Below are 23,322 nucleotides of genomic sequence, written 5' to 3'. Positions count from 1 at the left end.
TGCTGGTTTGGGGGGGAGGGGGGGCATAGAAGAATGTAAAGAGCTAGGTGAAAATATTGAGAAATTGCCTCATGCTCATGACCTTTCAGGCTTCCAAGTCACACGTGCAGCTTATAGCAGCTGGCATGTCAGGCATGTTCTTCTACCAGTTACATGACATTAAGACAGAACATCTGTTACGTATTTTGATACAGTATAGAAGGATTGTGAAAATTAAATTTACAATAACCCAATGCAGACCTATGTCCTTAATTCAACAAAGTTCTGCAGTACACATTAAGCAGTGCATTTCTACAAATATTAGCATCTATCAGGTCCACCTTGTAAAATAAACATGCATCCCCCTTGGACACAGAAAGAGGAACCTAAGCAATCTAATACCACTTCTATAGAATTTGGACGGTAGTCAACACAAACTAAGTATCCAAATCTGATTGTGTAACAGAGAACAGAGTACAAGAGTCAAAATCCACAGAATAAACAAGCTCTTCAGTGCACAGTTAGGGTCAACAACCTGGGGATACTGTAATACACTTACCATCATTGAGGACATAATGTATGGCTATTAGGTCCTATTTATTACAGAATCAGCATCTAATCCAGTTATAAATCAGCCTCCTTCTGCCACATAACTATGTACTTCAACCCTCCCTATGACCCCAAAATACCATTCGCTACCATAGATTTTTGAATAAATAACTGATGATTTTTTTTATCTCCCCAAGAATGACCAGGATTATATTAATGTCCCATTAGCTGTATCAGTTGTTCACAATACTACTGCATTATTGTTAAATAGCTATAATGCATTCTTAATTGATGTGAAATGCTAAGAGCAGCTACCAATTAAGTCCAAATTGCATAGTGTTACAATTAAACTTATGTCTACTTGTGTTATTAACAGTGGATACAAGATATATGTTATACTAATATGATAGGTTGATTGAAATTTTGGTCAAATCTTGGTTTACTTGAAGGCCACTGCAAATGATGGCAAATTTGATTGTGGGCCTATGATTGTCAACATGATCAAGCATGATACAGGTTGGGTCTTGTCATGACTATGTATACCGGCTTGAAAAGTAGGAAATTATAGGTGCATATTATAATTGTTTATCAGTAACTCCTAAATATAGAGTTTCAGAAAAAACACACAAGTAAACCAATAAATATTTTTCTCCTGTTATAGTTAGAGTGCATTATATGATAATAATAATGTTGTGCTTATATACATATCTGCATACAAATTATCTGCTACCTGACCCTACCAAGTGTACATCAATAAATATATATATTTATATATGAATATATAGTACCATGCAGCATATCACCCCTGGTGCAATTCACTGCAAAGTTAGCAGCCTGGTCGCAAACTAACATGTGACATCCGCCAAGCATAGTCACGCACGCACGTCGTGTCACCTACCTTGGTAGTCATGGGCAGGCCGACTATAGTGCCAAATATGGCAAAGCCTAACACCACCGCCCACTTCCGCCTGCGCCATTGAGGGAACAGATCCGTAATTCCAGTGATGCAAGTCTCGCTGATGGCAAACTGATGGGGGAAAAATATGAAATGGTGCAGAATTAAAACAGTGTCAGTGTCTCCTTATTTAGGGCCCATACAGGGGTCACACACCTACCCTAGTGCACATAGGCATCCCTCCAACAAGGCCAATTAAAGCCCAGGCTAATACTACGAAAACTTTCCGCTTTCTCCACTGTGGAAAGAGGTCGAGGAAAGAAGTGGTCACGGTTTCGCTGGTTGCAAACTAGAATGTAAATAAGACATCTAGCATAGTACTGGTTGCCGCACACAACAACCTAATAAGCAGTTAAAAAACAGCCACAAGCTATGAAAAGAACTAAGCACTGAACACAAGCACAACTACCACATTTTCATATTTAAGACTATATTCCCACAGATTTTAGATCGATGTATCCCTGTGGGGAGTCTCACTAGGTTGTTGTCAGATTAACCGGCTTAAATGTCTGTCCCACCTACTAAAAGCTGTAAGGGGATAATTAACTTTCAGGCGCGTTCAGCTGACAGCAATTTAGCGTGAACCCCCAGGGAGTTAGATCAATCCAGATGGATCGATCTAAATCTATGGAAACCCAGTCTAACACACCAATTTTGCACTTACACCATTTCTTCCCATTGCAACTAATGTGTACTTATTCACTTTCACAAAAACTCTGATTACACAATTTGGATCATTTCTATAATTTCAGTGAAAGGAAATTGTCATGACATACTTCGAAGACTGTACTTCCATCCATCCACACTGTGATACATTCATATATATTTTTATATATACTTACTGAAACCTACATACCATACAATATTTTGCTCTCAGACATACAAATCATAAGCAACATGAGACTGCAAACTGAGAATTTTACAAGCTGGTACATGTAACACAACAGTGGTATATATGTGAAACTGTTAGTAGTGAAAAATGCTATATATTGATGAACGAAGAAATGTGCTTATAAAGCACAAAAATACACATTTCAAAGCTGAGTTGTTTGCTGTTAGTAAAATGTTCTAAGTGAACAACACAGCATAGCAAATAAAATAAAGCTAATCTATAGCAGAGCATAAGAGCAATGTTTTAACCAGTCTACATTTTCTACCTTAAGTGTACTGTATCATAAGGGAAATGTTGTTATGTTTAAGGATAAAGTTCAGTGATAATAATCAAAATTTGAATTTTTGGGCGAACAGATCAATTGAAGAAAAAAGATTACAGGTTACAGATGTTATTGTTTTACAGCAGGTTAGCAAATTTAGATATATGTTGTGGTAATGATTGATAAAATTTCATATACAGCAAAGATGACATAGCAATGCATCAAAGTAATGGTAAAGCAAGGAAGAATGTCAGGACAGTGTATGTAAGTTGTAGTTGTGGTATAGCAAGGAAGAGTACCATAACTGTTACAGTGTATGTAAGATACAGTTATAGCAAGGAGGAACATCATGACAATAATGTACATGTAAACTGTAGTATAACAAGTTCAGATGTCATGGCAGTGTGTGTCAGTTGTGATGATATTACAGGGATATTACAGTTAATGCTGCTAAAGCAAAAGTTAAAGCAAAACAATGAAGTTAGGGTAAGCTGTACATTCTGCATCACACAAGCTTGCGGTACCAATGCTTTACAAGAGATGTCATATCTTGAGCTGGTAGTTGACAGTGGAAGTAGGAGGAGGGTTGCCAGTATGCACGGATAATGATTAAACATACACAATAACTTCCGAAGGTTACTCTAACGTGTAATTTATGGTTGTAATTTTTATTGATGCCAGTAAGTTTATCTTATTGCTAAAAATCTGAAAACATGATATTGAAAATAATATAATCTATATTCCAAAAATATATATCTAGCTTGAAAACACAGGGGTGAAGTATTGGAGCATAACACTCCTTACAGCAAACTGTGATCTTGTTTCCAACAATTTTTTTCAAAAGTCCAGTGTCATTCTTTTTTCATTCATTCAAAACATGCTTATCAATACAAAACAATAATTTTGATCCCTCCCCCCATGAAATATAGTATGTAAATATATTCACATAAGTATGTGGCAATAATATGAAGTAGAAGCAGTGCAGAAGGTATGGTAAATGTCTAAATTAGTCTTTAAGATGTGTCATTAAAACAAGGTTAAAGTCATCTTAAAGTTTTACATGCAGCTAGAATTCTACTCTGATATCTACAATCATGTAAAAAAAGCAAATTAAAACAATGTAAAAGGAAAAACAGATGGATTAAACAATGCATGTTTTTAAAAGTCTAAAATTCAAAATAAATGATTTATTACCTATAAAACAAAATTTAAGAAAACAACTACCACTGTGACTAAGAAGCAAGCAGATTTAGATGATTAAGAAGGCATCTAATTGACTAAAAAGCTCTACTGCAGTATCACAGAAAAATATGCTATAACTGTGACAAAAATTGCAGATGCACAGGACTAGACAAATGTGTACATAGCTATAAAAAGTTCTACTCAGTATTAAGGAAAGAGGGATGTTGACAGTTAAAGTATACAGTTGTATTTGATTGATTGTGCAGCCAAGAGTATATATGTAAATACCGTTTGGATGCTTAACACAAAAGTATTGGAATATTTAACAAAAAAGAAAATACTCAAAAATTAAATCAATAAATGCCACTTACGAAACCAATCTGTTAATGAAATTTCCATGTCAAATACATCTGTGAAGATCCACTTATCAGTAAATTCAGACAGGTCTTAAGAATTCCTCCTCGCTATTACGTCATTTTAGAAAATCAATTTATTCAAAGTTGATCACAGCGCTCAATTTGAGAAATAGAAATGATTATCAATGAAGTATGGGTAGGACCACTTACCATGCTCCCCAGGCCCAGGGTTAACAACATAAAGAAGAATAGGAAGGACCAGAGTGGAGAGATGGGCAATCTTGTTACTACCTCTGGGTATACCATGAACGCAAGGCCAGCACCTGAAATATAGATAGAGAACTTTTTCGTAGAGACAAGTTGAGGCAATATATATATAAGTTGTCCCTGTCTATGTCAAAGGAGTTTTTAGTGTCTGTGACAATGTCTAAATTATTTAATGTGTCTATATTATTTAATATTACCATGAATTAAGAACTTCTATGGCTGTGTTGCATTAGACAAAGTGCATCCTGTGTAAATCACTTTTGTCCATTCCTCAAAATGAATGCATATGTTTGTTTACTCTGGTGAACTTATATATTACTATTTCACACTTATTCTAAATTCTAGATCATCTCACCCTGAGCCACCACATCACCCACGCCTTGATCCAGCTCATGAGCAAGGTAGCCAACGATGGCAAATATGACAATGCCAGCGAATATACTGGTGCTGATATTTCCAATGGATACAATCAGAGCATCCCTGGAAAACAAGGTAGTTTATCCATCAAAACCCACCTTTCATAATAAAAAAATCTTTTAAGATGCAGCTGTGAATTAAGTAATATAATGACAGCACCACAAGTGTTTCAAAATTTATCCAATCCAAAGGTTATTGAAAGGACAATAGAACAGCTGTGTGTGAGGCATTTAAGTTCAGACAAACCAAGCGACCCGTATAAACATTCCAGTGAAACAGGTGAAAACAGAATTTACATTGGCAATACTTAGGTTCATCTATCTTCAATGATTTATAAACTATAATAATGTTAAACATAGTAAACTCTAGATAAACCATTCAAAAGTTTTTCGTCTGCACATGCTGTCTTATGTATAATTACTATGCAAACAAAGAAATATATTTTGATCAGTGACATACTCACTTGAAGCAATTATTATTGAATTTATTATAGCTGGCCAGTGCTATAAGTCCACCCCAAGCTGGACTGAGACTGAAGAAGATCTGGACAGCCGCTTCCACCCATACCTGGAGGTAAAAACAACACACATTGAGAGGAAATCCCTCACAGTCACAACTAACGCATCACATCACAACTACCACACTATTTCACCCATAATAAACACACGTACCTCCTTTTCTAACCTCAACAGACTATTTACTTCTACATCAGTCAGGTTTTAACAACCATACATTGTCTGTGAAAAAATTCCAACGATCTGCTCCTTATTTAGACTTGCTAATGATGCAATAAAATGTGCACAAAGTGACAACTCCTAAAGTATGGAATATAAATCAATCTACAGCACCCACATTCAAAATGAACTGTTTGCATGTATATTTAAGTATGACAATTGTAACAGCAGTTCATGGTCAGCTGTTAGATGCATATTACTAGGTTAGTATGCTTCCTTATCACCTGGCCTAGTATGTTGCCATTAAAAAGAAATTTGGGTAGCAACTTGTTTTTCTGTTCATCACTTGACTTGGAATGATATACTTGAATAATATTTAAAGCATGGACAGACAATGTACAGTGTATATCTGACTTAACTTTTTAGTTTCAAAAATTCAACAGTCGGATATTTTTAAACACCATGGTTTGGTTAGAAAACAAACTTAAGGTAACTGACCATTCATTCATTTAAATTGCAATAAAATGCAGACCTCAGCTGAAATTTTGTCTAAAAACCTAAGTAATAAACCAATTATTCTTTCAATCTGTAATTAAAATCAGAACTGCAAGTATCTCTTGACCTATTCATTTGCTCAGTAGATATTTTACTGAATGACATCATAGGCATGGGAACATGACTTTGATAAGAATTCAAATGTGGGGGTTCTTCAAATGTTTTTCATAAAAGCATAATTAATTAAGTGTACTTAATTAACTTTGAGTGCCTCCTGTCCTTAGAAAACATTAAGGAGAGGAGAGATGTCATCTAGTACATTTATTTTCACGCTGAACTAAGAAACCACAATACATCTGACAATTTAATATATTCACTCTCTACAACCACAATAAAAAGTCCTCACACATGAAATCCTTTTAGCACATTATCTAATGTAATAAAGGCATTATCTAAATTTAATAAGCTTTTTTCTTGCCATTGTCCTGGGAAAACATCCAAGAATGAGGACATTTTTAATGATTTCTACCAAGCTTATGGTCAACCCTGAATATCATCAGGTCAGAAATCAACTGGCCCTCATCTAAATGTTAATAGCTTAAAAACTGATCAGTTGGAAAAACAGTATTTCCACTGGAAAACTTTGCCAGCAAAAGTACACGTATATATGAAGCAAACAAAATAAAGGTTTTCTTTTCCATTTTAATTTTTAAAAAATCATATCTTGAATATCTTGCAAATTGTGTTTTAAATGTATTTTATTAAAGTCTACTGAACATGTTAAATGGATTTTAGACTTTAAAAATTAATTCATTAAATTTCATTATCATTATTAAAATTTCAAAAACCTGTCACAGTTGATGTCCACCTACCTTTGCCTTGCCCAGTCTGTGCCACTCAGGTGTGAGATAGAATTTGATACCGTCCACCGACCCAGGTAACGTCACTCCACGGATGAGGAGGATGAAGAGGACAACATACGGGAACAGAGCCGTGAAATAGGCAACCTGAAATTTGATGAAAAGATGTAAGTTCATGTGCCTAGTCAAAGATTAAATATGAAAAATAAAAAAAAAAAATCTGGGAAAAGTTACTGAAGTACTCAGTCATGTAGGCAAGGTGGTTGAAGGGGGGTTCAAATCTAGTGCTTTTGTGTCTGGAAATAATGACTGTTCAAAGTTAAAATCAGTTCTTTTTTATATGCCGTAATGAAAAGCATGTCTATCACAAAAATAACACCCCATCCCCCCATTAAATTGTTGGCTTCAGGCCTGGTACTGTAAACTTAATACTGCAAATGCAGTCTTGTTCACAGTGACAACTTGGTAGTGATCGAGTACGTGCCAGTCGTATCACTTTTCCCATTTATTAATTTTAATTAGTGTTTCAGTAATTTCTTCACCTGAAGAATAACAGTCAGATATAAGCATCATATGCAGGAAGTACTTGAAAGTACCCAAGGTACAAGGTAGTTAAGACTTGAATTCATTCACTGACCTATCTGTACTGTAAGATGCTTCCACACAGATGCTGAACCAATCCTTGACTCTACAGTTCAGTGGAAGCAGCTTACAGTGCAGAAAGGTCAGTCACTTTAGTTTGCAGAAGGTGTACTCAAGGTTAAGAAAGTGACTTACACAGCACTCCTTCCCACCTCTTCCACCATGCAAAGAATGCTATTAAACACCTTCTCATCTCCCTCTCAACACAATAGCAAAAAGTACTCTCTTAGGACTCCTCTCTTACTCCACCTACCTACTGTATTTACTGCAGATTGTGTATTAAAATAATAACCTTACTGGTACAAGCACAACGTGTACAGAGGCGATGACAAAACAAACTCATGTATTTTATAAAGTGCAAATAACCACGAATAAGAACACTTTCAGTGTTTTGGAGTCAGCCTTGAATATCATCACCACAGAAAACTATTGCTCATCATCTAAATATAAATAGGAAAAAATAATCCCACAGAAGAGCACTGCTTTAAATTAAGTAAACACATGAAACTAACCAAATACTTACAGAAAATTCATCATAAAAATATGGATAAGGAACCTTTTTACATTATGAATCTTTAAAATTTTCAAAAACATTTTTGTATTAAAACAAAAAAACAGTTGTATATAAAATATCTACAGCTGTTGCATGGGTTGTCCTCAGTCCTACCTTTCCAAAGGACTGCACACCTCTTGAGAGACAGGCAAACACAATGAGCCAGGCAAGGAGCAGGCAGAGCAGTAGTTGCCACTTCACTGGGCCAACGTTATCTATGCCATCACTCAGCTCTAATACATAGTTCCTGAAAGCATGGTAAAAATACATACATCAAATTGAAAACCAACTCTTAAAAAATTGCACAGCTTAGAATATGATGGCATGATCATAACTAAAATAAGACATGTTTATGATTGGCTGATTTATTATGCATGTAATTTTTCTCCTCTTAAACAAGAAACAATTTATTATGTCATCGTACTTTACTCCTGATTAGATTTTTATTCAATAATTCAATTTTCACTGCAATTGAAACAAAGAGGGAGACAAATTTTGCAACTTTTGTCCCAGAAAAAGACAAAAGTTTTGTGGGCTTGGGTTGCAATGGGAACAGGATGATCTATTCATTTATCATGTAACATGTGCCACTGTTTGTCTAATGAGCTCTAAGAGCATGACTTCCTTATTGCTGTTAAATCATTTAGACATGCAAAGTCAGCATATTGAATGGAGCAGCATCACCCTTTTCAGGACTCATAATAATAAGAATCTGGGATAAATTGTTGGTCTAAATCTCTTTCATAAAATGGCAATGCTTTTTCTTACTTTTTTTTTTGACCCATCTAACTAACAGGAACACAGACATGATTTTCGACTGTAAAAAAAAAAAAAAAAAAAAAAAAAAAAAAAAGGGAGGAAATGACTCAGAAACCTTACTACAGGGGATATAGGTGCTGCTTAAGGCTGATAAACTACCAAGAAAAATAATGGATTTTTGATATATATTGTACAAAAAGAAAAATGTCTTGAAACAGTAACTGAATCAATGCTTTCAAAATTCCACCAAAGTATTCAACCAAAAATATTGGGGCAATTTCAAACAGGGTTGATTTTACACAATTTTCCCTGGTTTGTGATTTAAATAAAATCTCACTTTAATGCTATTCAATGAAGTGCAATAGGTTAACGTTATATAAATTGTATTTAGTACAAGCTGACCTCAATTGAAGCCTGCCTGCTTTCTTTGAACAGGTTTACTTATTTACCTACTTCCCTAACATAACAAGGCAGCTTTTGTTAAAAGAATCAATAAGCTAAAAGTAAATAAGTTATTGAACTTTTCAACTCCACTTGGTTGATCAGAATTAACTGCTGGAGTGACCATGTCAAGGATTATCAACATGGACAATATTGAGCAAGGAGGTTTCCATTATATAAGTATCTCAATCAAATGAAAATTACCAATTAGAGATACAGAAGGAATTGGGTTTCTCTGTCCCTGATTTTAGGGGCATTTTAAATCAGCTTCAATCACTTGTTGAGGGTAGTCACCTGTGAAAGATGGATTTCTTTAGAGATTAACTTATACCCCAGACATTGGTCTTCACCAGGATTGTGCCACAGTCCAATAGTGCGGAGTTCATTCAGTGCTTCACTACCAGGTCTTATAATTCTTTACAGCAAATTAAATTAACCAAACAATTCTGGACATTTTATGACTTTTAGAAGCTTTTATCTTTCTAATGTAGCCAAACATAAGAGTCTGGAGAGATAACAACATCTAAATATGTCAGATTTTTGACGCTGCCTTATCAACTACACAATTTTGAAAGACAATTTGTAGTGCAGTATCCTGTTAGCACAAGATAATCAAAGCAGAGAATTACACAGCTCAGTCTTTTTTTTTAGACTGACTTGTATTAGTTCTCTGGTGACTTCCTACACATTTTGGCTGGGGCCTCATTCAAAATAGTACCTAAGTACTTTGCTCTTCCTGAGTTGAATTTATTATTCATTATCACAACTATTGCAATTTATCTGTCAGCAGACTCACTCAAAGTAGTCCTCTGCTGGTGTCTTTTTGGTGGCATTGTGGGCCAGTTCCTTCAGGTAGCTAAACTCCTCAGTGGTATTGGGGAACATACAGGTGGCATTAAGGTAGACACTGCCATTGAATGTAGCACAGTTGTCTGCATCAGCGTAGGAGTAACACTCTGAAATAACATAGCACTCATTATCATTATTATGAATTGATCAGAAAAAAATTTCGGAAACAAAAACAATATTCTTATTCATATCAGACTCAATCTTGGATAAGATACAAAAGTAAATCATTTCTAAAGAGACTAAACAGGTTTTTTACCTATGGGGCATGATGTTTTGGCTCATCATCAAAGGCGCTTGATGGCATGACTGATTCAATGGAACAATAGGTAAAATAACACGTTTCGTCTCTTTAGGTTTGACATTTTCACCATTATTATACAAGATGCAATGAAAAAACTTGTTTCACAGACTTGATATTCTTTTAGAAGATCCTACACTGTGTTGCATCTCATGACAATGCCAAAGCTGTCACTGTGATTATCAAATCAAAACACTGTTCAAAATAATTATTTGAAAACTATAAACATGTCTGACATAAGAATGTTATTGATGACATGAAAATAAGTAACAAAGTCCACAATATAGTTCAGCATGAATGGACAAGAACAAATGTTGAGGTGTTCAGTTAAAACAATGTGGTGTCAAATGAACTGAAATCTTATCACAATGTACTTCCATCTGTACACTCTTAAAAACAGGACATAAAAAAATAAGAATTTCACATATATGTTTTCACAAAGGCCTAACTTCTCTGTACTCCGAGATGAGGATGTAAAAACACTCTGAGGATGTAAAAAAAAAAATATATATATATGATTATTGCAACCAAGTCATTGACTCTCCATCAATCACATACAACTGTAAGATCAATTTTTGCTCCAAGTTTATAATATAAACCAAAATCTTTCTTGCTGAAGTATTTAGTCTTTTTGTCAGTTTTGTAATTGGCTGTTATAGTATACATGGTCAAAATATGGACATCTCGATAACTGTGTTTGAACACTTATGCCATTTTACTACTTCAAAATGCTACTTCAAATCAATTTACTTGTAGTAACAAACCTTCCAAAATCTGTCGGACTCTAAATCAATTGTTACTCAAGCTTTTATTTACAATTTCTGAAACTGCTTAACTAGAATTTTGTAAAACTTATCAAACATTTATTTATGCATTGCAATTTACACATTTGTTTTTAAGAGCATAATTCGACTATGACTTAGGCAATGGACATATACCAAATGCCTCACATGTAACAGTACGAGGCACCTTACTATGAAACATGAACTTCGGACAAGACATGATAAAAAGACAGTTATGCTAACAACATGATGTTGTATGTAAATAGTAATCCTTCACATTGTTGAAAGAACATAACCTGTTGGCATGTTTTCATTGGACAACTTGAGAACATTCCTTGGATGGCTTCAATGGGGGGAAAAAGCCAAAACACACATGGGTCCATGGTCGTTGACATCATAGCAAGACCCTTAACTCTTCCCTACCACTGCATGCTCGTAATCTAACATTCCACGTTACTAAAAGTGATCAAGGTGTGGATGTACAGAAATTGGGTTTACAACTGTGAGTGCAATAAATGTCTATAAATTGGCTGCGTTTCAAGGATTTTATGGAATCATGTCCACCAAAGTTGGACACTATCCAAACGGAGAAATCATTCTCAGAATTAATAATAACAGCAATAACAAACAGTACAAAGGAAGGCATAAGAAAAAAAAAATACCAGACAAAGAGTCTGGAAAGAATTCAGAGACTGGGTGGTATATTCTTGACATGATCCCAAATTCCCTATCCATAGACAAGTGGTTCTGTATCAATTCATCCCCTGCTGATTGTGGTAACCATAACTGCATGAAAAAACAATGCAGGAATCCTGGTCAAATTGGTGCCAGATACTACAGACTGTACTCAGCCAAAGTAGATACCTCTAAGTATACACTTTTCCATAGATCTTGTTACAGAAAGTGGTCATGACTCTACTGAGTCCTTGTTTTGTAATGGTTAAACATACATAATACACTATTCTGACATAATACATCATGGGATTTTATTTACAAGAAGGTTATCCCCAAGACAATTTTCTAAGAAACAATTAATTGAGGAACAGAGAACAACAAAGAAAAGGAATGTACGTGTGCTTAAACATTGGAGAAGTATAAATATGATATCAACTGAGTAAAATTTTCATCAAATTAATTTTTTGTAGCTGGCAAAGGGGACTTCATATACAAAATTAACTGATAGCACTCAAAATATTTTGGGTCAGTTTTTGTTATCATTAGATAAGTAGCAAGGGCAAATTTATATTTTTACAAAGGGTAGAGAAGGTCACATTTTCAGAAAAAATGCAGTTTGATGGATGAAAATTATCAGTCTCTGTTGCAGCCAAAGTTCTTCTAGTTCAATCACCAGGAGTGTCCAGAAAGATGGCCACCAACTGCTGAGATCTCTATCACCATATAAGATAGGCCGCCAAGCTGTAACATTCATCATTAGTATACTGGATAAAAACAGAGAGCTAACAACAGATAGCTTACATCATGGAGTGTTATTGAACAGGTCATGGGGTTTATGTTGTCGGGGGCCATCCTACATTTTGGAAATCACAGAATGCAAAAATGTGCTGATCAGTCATGTCAGTTCATCCCCATTAATGGAATTTTAGCAATTCTTTTTTTGTCTTTATCACACATATTCCTGAAAAGCTATGAGCAGTGAAAAAAGTCAATCTAAGTCACCTACAGTTTTATGGTGTGGGTGCACATCAGTTCCCCCACAATGTATTATACAGCACATTGTATCTTATGGTCTTAATTTGTTGTCTAGACATCCTTCTTCATTGTGTTGTTGCAGAGAGGTGGGAATTACAATGTCTAATGAGCAAATTAGAAAGACAACAAACATGTTATGAACACACTATGTTATACCACAACTTAGGGAAGGGGTAATCTATTTAGTGAGCACGCGAAGAATGCTTGTACTTGTAGTAATCTTAGTTGTAGAAATTAAGGCTAGACATAAAGTCAAGAAAACGTGCATATACATCATCTGAACTAAATGTCTAGTAATCTTCAGAAACATGTTATGAAACAAGCTATTTATATTAACAAAAAATAGAAAGGTAGTGGGAGGGGGATTAACTTACCGTGTGTTGCCCACTGAGGATCGCAATGTTCCCATGGCAACACAGAGGTGAATGTGGCTGCTATATAGAAGATTGTCCACGCCAGAATCACATTGTAGTACAGTGATACAACCCCAGATATTATAACCATGCCAAATCCCAGACCTAGAGAATAATACACGCAATACATTAAACATTTATTGAAAGTTTAAGAAACACAGTAAAAGAGATGAGCATATAAGTAAATATAATAGTATTACAAATGAAACACTGAATAAAAGAAAACATTATTACAGAAATATTTTTATTTGATATGATATTTTATCTAACAGAAAATGAACTTTTTGACCTTGTCATCAATCAATATAACCTGGCACAGAGCAAATTACTAACACAATTCAAAAGAATCACGACAAAAACAACACAATCATCATGTTCAAATATCATTGCCAAGTCAAATAATAATCACTCTGTATTCCTGGAGTGTCATCAGTTCTTAGAAAATACATTCAAGGAAAATTGATTCTGGCATCACTTCAAAGTAGAATTACCCTTTAAGGGTGAGAAAGTCAATTAACATTTCCCCATATGTTGTTGTTGATACCCAGAGGGCCTCACTGTACAGTATGCTACCCAACCTACATTAGCATATCATCAATGCTTCAATACAATGTAACATTATAACACCAGGAGCATAGAAAATAGAAATGTGGTCTGCTTGGTTTTTTTTTTCTTTTCCAAAAACTTATACATTTTATATGAATACATTTATTTATTTATTTATTTATTTATTTATTTATTTATCCCTTTTTTCAACTACAGCCTGTAATAATCTAGTAAATAGTAGATAGGCTATCAAAGCATATTTGATGTAAGGTCATGTAGAGGTTTACATTTAACTTAGAAAACAGCTTTATTTGTTTTGAGACAGGTAACCCAAAACACATCAGCACACAGGATGTTGACCTGGTAGTCAGAATCAAACGCTAAGTTATTCCTTATGTTGAAAATTCATCTTCAGGGCACTTCCCACATGGAAATATGAAGTGTTATTATTTCATCAACCACCTTCACAAAATAAATAATTCAAAGTATCACAGATATTCATGAGGTAATAAACTGCGTAAGAGAGGGAATATTTTAGAAAGCTGACGACAAAGTCAACTGTTTATTTACAATGTAATGTTCTACTTAAAAAAAAAGTAAAGCCTCACAGGAGGATTCTCCGCTCTTTGCACGTCAATACAAGAGCTAATGAGGCGCTTAACACCTGTTCCAATGTTGAAGCAAATTAATAAATACCACCTGGTACTTAATTTTCTCTCTCCCCCCCTTACCCCTCCCTCCTTAATGTGGATAGTGCCATGCTGCACATCAAAAAACATATTATGCTGGAGAATGAGAAAATGAATGTCAAATTTCTCATAATTCAACACAAAACCAATACAGCTAACTGAGACAAATATGTTTAAAAATGTGTGACCTTTTCAGCAATCATAAGACAAAACAGGAGATTATTTGTTTGCCATTTAATAGTTCGGTTTCTCAACAAATGTCATAACATGAATCTCTTCAGAAAAGAAAGAAAGAAAGCAGAGGAAATGCTTGGCGTATTCTAATGTTTCTTTGGATATACAGCACTTTCCAGGATCACTGAGGCAGTCAAAGCAGTTTCAGAGGCAAATAGCATATAATCCAAATTCACTTTTCCTCATTGAGAGGGGGGGGGGGAGAGAGCACCCAGAAATACTTACCATGAAATAAGGGACAGAACTTTCCAAATATTGCAGTGGGTCCTAAGCTGGCATACTGCCCAAACGCCATTTCCATGAACATGAGTGGGATGCCGACCAAAATTAACATTATAATGAATGGAATCACAAAGGCACCTGAAATAAAAAATATAATAGATTATGACATGCTATATGCAGATTTGTTTGGTTTACTATTAAATGTTCTGGACATTAAACAGACTGAGTAAATGTTTTCTAAATTATATGTCATATTCCAGTCTACACTCTCATTAAATTTTTTATTAATAAAATCTACAAAAGTAATTTTACCAAAGAAGTTTACTAAAAATTAATGTTGCCCAACACCATTTTTTCTACTGCTTAGACATTCAACTATCGAGTGACAGTCCCAAAATATAAATCAAAGTCTTTATTTAGTTTTGTCAGATCAATCAATGGCAAGAAATATGTGTGAAATGCATGCAAATGTCTTGTAAGGGAGAGGCCTGCTCATGCGAACTTTGAAAAATTCATCATGTTCTTATTCTATATGAAATTAATGTCATTTTCATAACAGATAGCGGTAAATCAATCTTACTCCCTGACATCTCCATGAGTACAATAAAGGAGTCAGTGTTAGCTGAAAAATGTGCTGTCCATGATGAAGGTTATCCCTTACAGTGTACCTTACTTCTGTCTCTCTCCACAGACACCTGTCAACCTCTATCCAAATCATTTTTCAGAGGCACTGGTATTACATAATGCTGTTCTCTACCTGGATCATAGCACAAGACGGTACTGCACTGCCAGTATTTATAACAATGTTTCATTTCAGTAAAACACTGTGCTATGACTATTTCTCCTGTTTTGGAACAGACTGTTGCTACGACCCTAGCCTTTTTAACAGACTGAACTGACTTAATGTTTAATCAAGAAAGAAAAACAAATATTCAAACATTAATTTTCATCTCTGCAGGTATATCAGGACATTTACAAATTTGTAGAAAATATTCATTCATATATGCACCATGTTTCCTACTTGATTCTAAGATCACTTCATAAAATATTTTACAGGTAATCCAAAACTAACACATTTTTAATGTTCATCCATTTTAATTGGGTGTCAAATTTCGGGGATTTCGTGTTCCAAACATAGGAATCCATGCCCTGTGTATACAAACAAGCTATGAGTGTATGTGAGTGTGAGCACAAGTAACTATGTTACCTGGACTACTGCATATGTTATACTACTGTTACTCTGCTATCATAACTACTTAAAACTTAACTTGACCCAGACGGAACAGGTTAAGTAAACAATGTGTTTGGAATCTGCAAGTCATTATGAAGTCACAATATGAGGTGTGATGTACACATGTTTTCTGCTGCCACAGCCCTAGTCTTGTGTCCTCATGAAAAATACCAAATACATATTCGATATTTGTTGTCAATAATGTAACACTTCAAGGTGAGAAAGCAATGTCAAACATAAGTAAAAATCCGGACTTTCCATTTTGTTGAAAAGAACTTCTGCTCTAATTTAAAATCCAATGAAATTATTACAAACCATTATACTGATCTTTAACTTTGGTTTCAAATCCTTCTAACAAAATTGCTGCACTTGAAAATGGAAGAGAAAGACGTGAACTGAAAAACTTGCAACAGAATGTTTTAAACTGAATATCAAAAGAACATGGCTTAAAGAATTCAAGAACGTTTTGATATGTAAACTTCTACATCTGCCATTTTAAGTTCCCTATGCCGCCTTTATATATCTGGCTGTACAGCTAGAGTTAACCTTCAGATCAGCTCTTAGACGAAAGACTGCCTGACATATTGCGGTACATTTTTCCTAAATCACTTTTGAGGCATGTCTGTATCACGTGAAATCATCAGTCTCAGACATACAAAGGATTTGTAATGATGTACAAGTTGACTTACTTCACACGTTCCATGGTCATATTATCAACATAACAATATTGCTACAATGTAGCAATTACCATGGTTGTCAACCCACATATACCACACACTGATGAGATAGACTTAATCACCGTGCCACATTCACTGTGTAAGAACCATAAATGCAGAAAATAATTGCCTTCATAAAAAATAATGCTAAAAAAATGATGCCTAGACTTGTTGTTTTATTCAAAATAACAACCTAGTTAAAACGTTGTTGGAGAAATAGTAAAAATTTAAAATCACAGTACTAGTAACCATCATAAGTAGCAGAGGCATCTGACAATCAGACAGTTTCCAGTCAACTCATAACTATTCTAAGTAGGTGTTTCGTGTCGACCATTCACCGATTTTCAGCAGTTCTTCTTAAACAGCACAAAATATATTGATTTCATTGCAAGTGACCAGACACATGAACTTTCCACAGTCATGATTATTTAGCGTGGAAGCCACCAGTACAGTCATTATTTCTGGAGAACATATACCTTGCAACAGACCACACCACACCACACCACCATTTAACAAATGTGCGCAAGATGAAGGCATAGCTGAATGTCTGGTAATTTATCTTTTTTCTTTTTAATTTGATGGAGAATTGGTCACTTGGTACCTTTGTCTTATGATTTAAGGTTTCAGTTCATGTACGTATGTCACCACAGGTGCAAGGAAATGAAGGTGCAGTCAGTTCATCACCATAAAAGATAGGTTCAAAGTTCTAGATTTATCATTTTAGATACATATAACTATGCACTGAAAAATCTTTCAAAGGTTTTTTTTTCTAATTTAATTGTTTGAAGACAAGAAAATCTGCAAACCCTTTCTGTTTTCTAAAAACATACACCTTACAAACAAATGAAATGGCATGACATCAAACGAAGGTAATTCCTCGACATACATGTACCTAAAGTAAGTACCACTGAACTACATAACATTTAAACTAATATGTTGTTTTAATTGCGAATTTGGCAAGGCGATACAGTTGATCACAAAAGCAAGTGACAAACCTAGTAGTACATAGCATAAGAGTGTATCACAGGCCAGACTGCTTAAATGTCTGCCAGAGAGCTAGTGTGGTTGCAAAAAACTAACCTCCTCCATTTTGGTATGCTAGGTAGGGAAACCTCCATACATTCCCTAGACCAACTGAATATCCTAGAAGAGATACAAGGAAGTCGAAGCGCCCACCCCAGTTGCCTCTCGGTTTATGTGGATCTTCGTCATCTTTTTCTTCATCTTCGTCATCATCTTTTGTGTCCTCGAAGTCCATACGCAGTGGCTGCGTGCTGCTCGCCAAGACGTTAATGTCATCTTCGTATTCTGCATTACCAGTCGGTGTTTCTACCACTATCTGATAACCAGGTGGACTTGTCTGCAATTCATAAAGAGAAGACATCAGTGAATGATTTGAAGCAAAGTTTCAAAATAAGACCTGGCACATTCAGCAGTGTTTATTTGCAATATAGCATTTTAGGCCTACGAAGCACTGTTTCAAAGTCCTGTTATTGTTTTGTCTCATCTTCAAGTCAAACAAAACATAATTACGAGGACAATATATTATATAAGATTACTGGTTAATTTTCAAGTTGCATATACTTAGGAAAAATCTACTGCCAACAGTTACGTACAATTAAAAAAAACTGTAGTAGTTATCTTTCCTCTGCAATTCCCAGCATTATATCTTTGGCTAAAACCAAACATAATCTTGGCTAACCTTTTGGGATATATCTAGTATATGATTCCTGTAAAGGTTGCTATCTTTTTAAATATATCATAGTGCTCTTTTAACCTCAATATGTTACCTCACTTTTAGTCAAGAGTACAGACTTCTAGATAAAATGCTGATCTAAAGATGTACGTATCAACAGTGAAAATGCTACATGGGTACAGTTTTTAGATTAATCTACAGACTTGGGTAGGGCAGGGTTGTCTAGTGCTGACTTTCATCCAATCTTGATATTGTGCACTCCCAGACTCCACAGCACATTGTCTATGCTAGTCTCAACACCATTTATGTGTGAAAAAAAAAATAGCAGAATCGTGTTCTGATACTATGGAACATAAAAGAGGTCAACAGGTAACATTTGGCCAGACAATTTACCATCAGTGCAGTATATCTTCCTCAGACTGACTGTGCAACATTAGACGCCTCCGCATTCACAATCCAAAGCCATGTGTAGATGCAGTGAGCTGCACTTCATAACATTTGAAGGGTATTCTAAAACAACTGGTGATGCAATACTTTTCACTCTATAATTTAATAAAAGTTTGTTTTTTTTTCTTCAAAATGCTGTTGAAACTTGTTCATTTTATTAATTATAAGACAACTCACTTTGCCTCATATCCAACTAGGATGAAAATGGGTCTTGTTTTTGCCATTTGATCTCACAGGAAGGAATCAGAAAAACATTACAAAAACCATTTTTATGACACTTAACACAAGACCCCAGCGTTAATCTAAAGAACACAGTTCACAGCAGTACTACATCATAACAGAACCCTCTGGTCTGTAGTAAACACTGAAAGGAAGGCACAGGAGGGAATACTATTTGGTGGTACTGGGACTGGGTAGGGTACATATTGCTTCAGACAGATCTAGATATTAAAATATGGAAAATAATTAATGATCAAGACGCTGGTCAGACTTATGTTCTAAACTCTAAGACAAATAAGCATGAAACAACACCATGTTTATGTTTTTTTGCCCTAGTACATGGTCTATTAACACTACAATCTGGTGAAGAGGTGGCTTTAGGTGAGAAGAAAATGCCAAACCAGGTATCCTTACTCTTAAGGATACAGTCTGTTATTTCTATCAAAGAGCAATCTCCCATCTTCTACTGTAAGCGAAACGTCAGTGGGATGTTATTTTACTTCCAAAATGACCCCATGTTACTGAGGGTTATGTCCATTGTCTTAGTCTAATTCATCCCAGAGGTTTCAGCCAAGTGGAACTCCCTGTACTCACCATAGTTTTGTTTTCCGTGCTGTGGCTCACGACTTCCTAAGTGCACCACCCAGTCTGTAACTCACACATACACACCAACAGCTGCTCATAAGAACAGATTTACCTTGGCCTGGCTTTTTTTAGTGCAGCATACTTTTCCCCACTGAGAATAGTTTTATTTGGGTTCCTTTCTGTCGGTAATTTTTTGGCATGGTATTAATGTTATTAAAGAAATTAACAAAAAATATACTGCTTCATCAATGTCCATTTTCACTTAAAGGGATAATAACTCTTGGTATAAGATCTATATTTCACAATAAAAACATTGTGAACAACTCATAGAAATATAATATATTCTGTTGTACCACAAAAACGGCAGTTATAGCTACTACTCTGATATCTGAGCTTGTCTTCAGACCACGTGACCTCCATTGATGGCTATACTCTGTTATAATCTCTTAAGAGATTATAACAAAAACTTTTTAGGAAAAAAAAAACGGGGACTAACTTTGAATGTAAAAATGGATTCATTAACCATTGGTAAGTATGGGAAAATTGTTGTTTACTCCAGAAAAATCCATTTTTGGTCAAAACGAAGAGTTATTATCCCTTTAAAATACATGAATAACTTTTTTTTCAAACCAGACAGAGAGCACTTTATTGGTAGCAGCAAGAGTGACTACTTTGTGTCTTATTTTGATTAATAAAAATGTAAAGTATCAAGTTCATGAGTATTTTTATCTTCACTTTAAATTGCCGATACAGTAAAAAGAGCCATTTGGCTTTTACACAAACTGCACAACCACAAAGGAACTAGGCGAGACATGGGTAATTTTAATGGCCATGAGTGGTACTGAAGTATTACAACAATGAAGAGGGATCAGGCACATTGATGTGCTGGGACCAAAAACCAGTGGTACAAGCATCAAGATCATCTACTTGTAACTGATATGACAGCAAACATCAAATGGTCACCTGTTGACCGCTTGGATGGATTGGGTATAAATGTCATTTTGAAATCCAAGGGCGTAGCACATGCAATGGCTGTAGCGTATGTCATTTTTCTTTTGTCATCCCTCAAACCATCTTCCTTGCTTGACCCCACATACACTGATTATTGCTCAGATATCCACCTCATCTCCCGCCCTCCACCCTGCCGTCATTGACCCATGAAATGGGAGGCACTGCTGCTTCCCATAATCTCTAATGCCATCTTCCATGGGTCAACGCTTCCCCTTAAAGTTTGGGGACACTTCACAAGATAAGAATTGGACAGGGAAGATCTCCATCAATTGAGCAATAACAATTCTCAATGCTTAAAGCATCACTTATATACATTAGGCTTCCAGTTTGGACAAACAATTTTAACAGTTGTGGACATTAAGGCCAATAAGGTTTAAGTGGCCGTTAAAGTAGGCAGACCATGTGCACTCATAAACCCATGTAGGCATAGTGCACATTAATCTTGACAGCCACACAGGTGATAACACAGTGGTCATGCCTCAGTGATGGATAACATGTTAAGGAGTGCCTGGCTGTAATCAGCACTACCTTACTTGGAGTAAGAAGAGAAATGAAGAAAAAAAAAATCTTTCATTTTTTTTTATCAATCCGTATTTTTTTCCTTCTTCTAATGTTGTCAGTGATTTGATAAAACAAACTGCAAGTCACAACAATTGTATTGCAAACTTATTGGAATTAAAATCAAACTTGTTTGGGCATGATGTACTTTGTGGTACTGATGGAAAAACAAATGGAGCCAATTTGCCTCAAACTAACTACACACACGCAACTTTGTGCTAGTAAACTAATGACCTTGGTTGAGAAGGGTGAAAACAAAGAGAAGCGTCTAGCCAAACACCTACATTTTTAGAACTGTCTGGGGACTTGTCCAGCCACATTCCATCCGGAACTTCATCCTGATATTCTCCGATTTCAACACGGCTGGTGTTCCTCTGAAATAAGAAATATGGATAATTAACAAAACAAAAAAGTCAACCAAAAACAGGCTACCCATTTCAGCAATATTTGTCAAATCCATTATGAATATCTGATGTGAAATGACACATGCTTACATGTTCAGCATATGGTAATAAATCACAGTTTGCAGACATAACTGCTTGGGTAAAGGCAATATCACTCGGGCATTGCCAAACTTACTCTAAAACCTTATGAGTGACTATGGTATATTTATTTGTTTAAAACCGAGTTGCTTTGAAATAATTTTCAATGCAAAATCTTTGACTTGAACACGTTTATTCTAAAGTAATATTTCAATATCAGAAGAATGTTAAACAAAATACATTTTGTCAGAAATTGGTGTTTGTTTGTATGTTTAAGTGTCATGGTGGATCTAGATCACATTACACACATTAACCTTCAAAGTTTCTATGACGTAAATGTCACAAATTTACATTAAAAAGGCATAAGGTAAACACTCAAATTTTTTACAATTATATTATCAATGGAATGGATATAAGAAATCTTTACAGAAATAAGACTTCTATTGGATAGAACATTTTAAAAATATATAAACAAATTGACCTTGACAAAAACTCTCCTGGAGGCGTTGGTCCTTGTCCTTGTATCTGATTGGTTTATATTTGGGGGCTTGGCAGGAGAACTTTTGTTAAAACACAAAAGACAAATGCGTATGCCTAGATGCAGTGACCGCAGGTCTTATTCAATACATTAATAACACAAAAGTGCTTATTTGCATAAGAAAACATTTGCAATATTGTTACCAATTTCTACAACTGATCTTTGAAGATGCCGAAGTGCACTTTTAGTGCCAAGCATAACAGACCTTAACATGGAAAATGGTTACTAAAATCAACTGACACTAGTAGTACAAGTACAGCAGTACTCCATACATATCGACACACCACCTGGAGGCAGGCAGAACGGAAAAAAGTTACATACTAGAAGATATTTCATACATAGCATGCAATGTGATCAGTGTACTCAATGGAACTGCACAAGTCAAGTTTCCAATCTAGAGAAACTTACATTTCATATTTTCTCTGCTATATCAATGTTAACTCAGATATTTAGAGTGTTTGTGAAAAAAAAAGTCCAAAAACCAGGTCACAACATGGGGGTGGAAATGACAGTGTAATAGCTATGCACTGTGTACATGCAGGCGTGTATCTGAACATAATGAATGCTGGCAGTGGTAGAGTTATAGGACAGACAGCTAGCATACACTTCGAAATAAATAAACTGAGTGCAGTACATATCATAAAGAAATTCTGATATTTTTGCTTGCATGGCCGTTGATGAAAAATGTTCCCATAAAGGTACATGCCTTTAGGATATTGCTACCAGAAACCAGGAATGTGACTATATGTATTTGAGACTGAAGTTGACCATAAAATAACCTTTGCATGTCTGTACCACACCTGGTGATGAATA

General features: G+C 35.3%; 1 protein-coding gene across 5 annotated transcripts in view; it reads right to left on the bottom strand.

Annotated features, from left to right (window-relative positions):
• LOC106170177 (sodium-dependent proline transporter) overlaps window positions 1–23,322 on the bottom strand; it is a 33,025-nt gene that overhangs the window by 6,301 nt on the left and 3,402 nt on the right. Inside the window, exons 1-12 of one of the 5 annotated variants that reach the window (XM_013549942.2) lie at window positions 22,453–22,658; window positions 21,774–21,863; window positions 18,054–18,333; window positions 15,030–15,164; window positions 13,297–13,440; window positions 10,080–10,239; window positions 8,198–8,330; window positions 6,901–7,035; window positions 5,323–5,426; window positions 4,798–4,922; window positions 4,386–4,498; window positions 1,427–1,555 (exon numbers count right to left, since the gene is read on the bottom strand). In XM_013549942.2, coding sequence (XP_013405396.1) covers window positions 1,427–1,555; window positions 4,386–4,498; window positions 4,798–4,922; window positions 5,323–5,426; window positions 6,901–7,035; window positions 8,198–8,330; window positions 10,080–10,239; window positions 13,297–13,440; window positions 15,030–15,164; window positions 18,054–18,333; window positions 21,774–21,809 — 1,494 coding nt within the window. In that variant the 5' untranslated portion in view covers window positions 21,810–21,863; window positions 22,453–22,658. Of the gene's footprint in view, window positions 1–1,426; window positions 1,556–1,643; window positions 1,773–4,385; window positions 4,499–4,797; window positions 4,923–5,322; window positions 5,427–6,900; window positions 7,036–8,197; window positions 8,331–10,079; window positions 10,240–13,296; window positions 13,441–15,029; window positions 15,165–18,053; window positions 18,334–19,929; window positions 20,194–21,773; window positions 21,864–21,983; window positions 22,117–22,452; window positions 22,659–23,322 lie in introns of those variants that run through there. The other 4 variants (XM_013549941.2, XM_013549940.2, XM_013549937.2 and 1 more) reach the window with 4 other exon arrangements.

This window comes from Lingula anatina, chromosome 1 (assembly GCF_051362555.1).
Source record: "Lingula anatina isolate TDL-2025a chromosome 1, LinAna3.0, whole genome shotgun sequence".
NCBI lineage: Eukaryota > Metazoa > Brachiopoda > Lingulata > Lingulida > Lingulidae > Lingula > Lingula anatina.
Note: the sequence above shows the minus strand (reverse complement) of the source record. Positions and strands in the feature narration are given on the sequence as shown.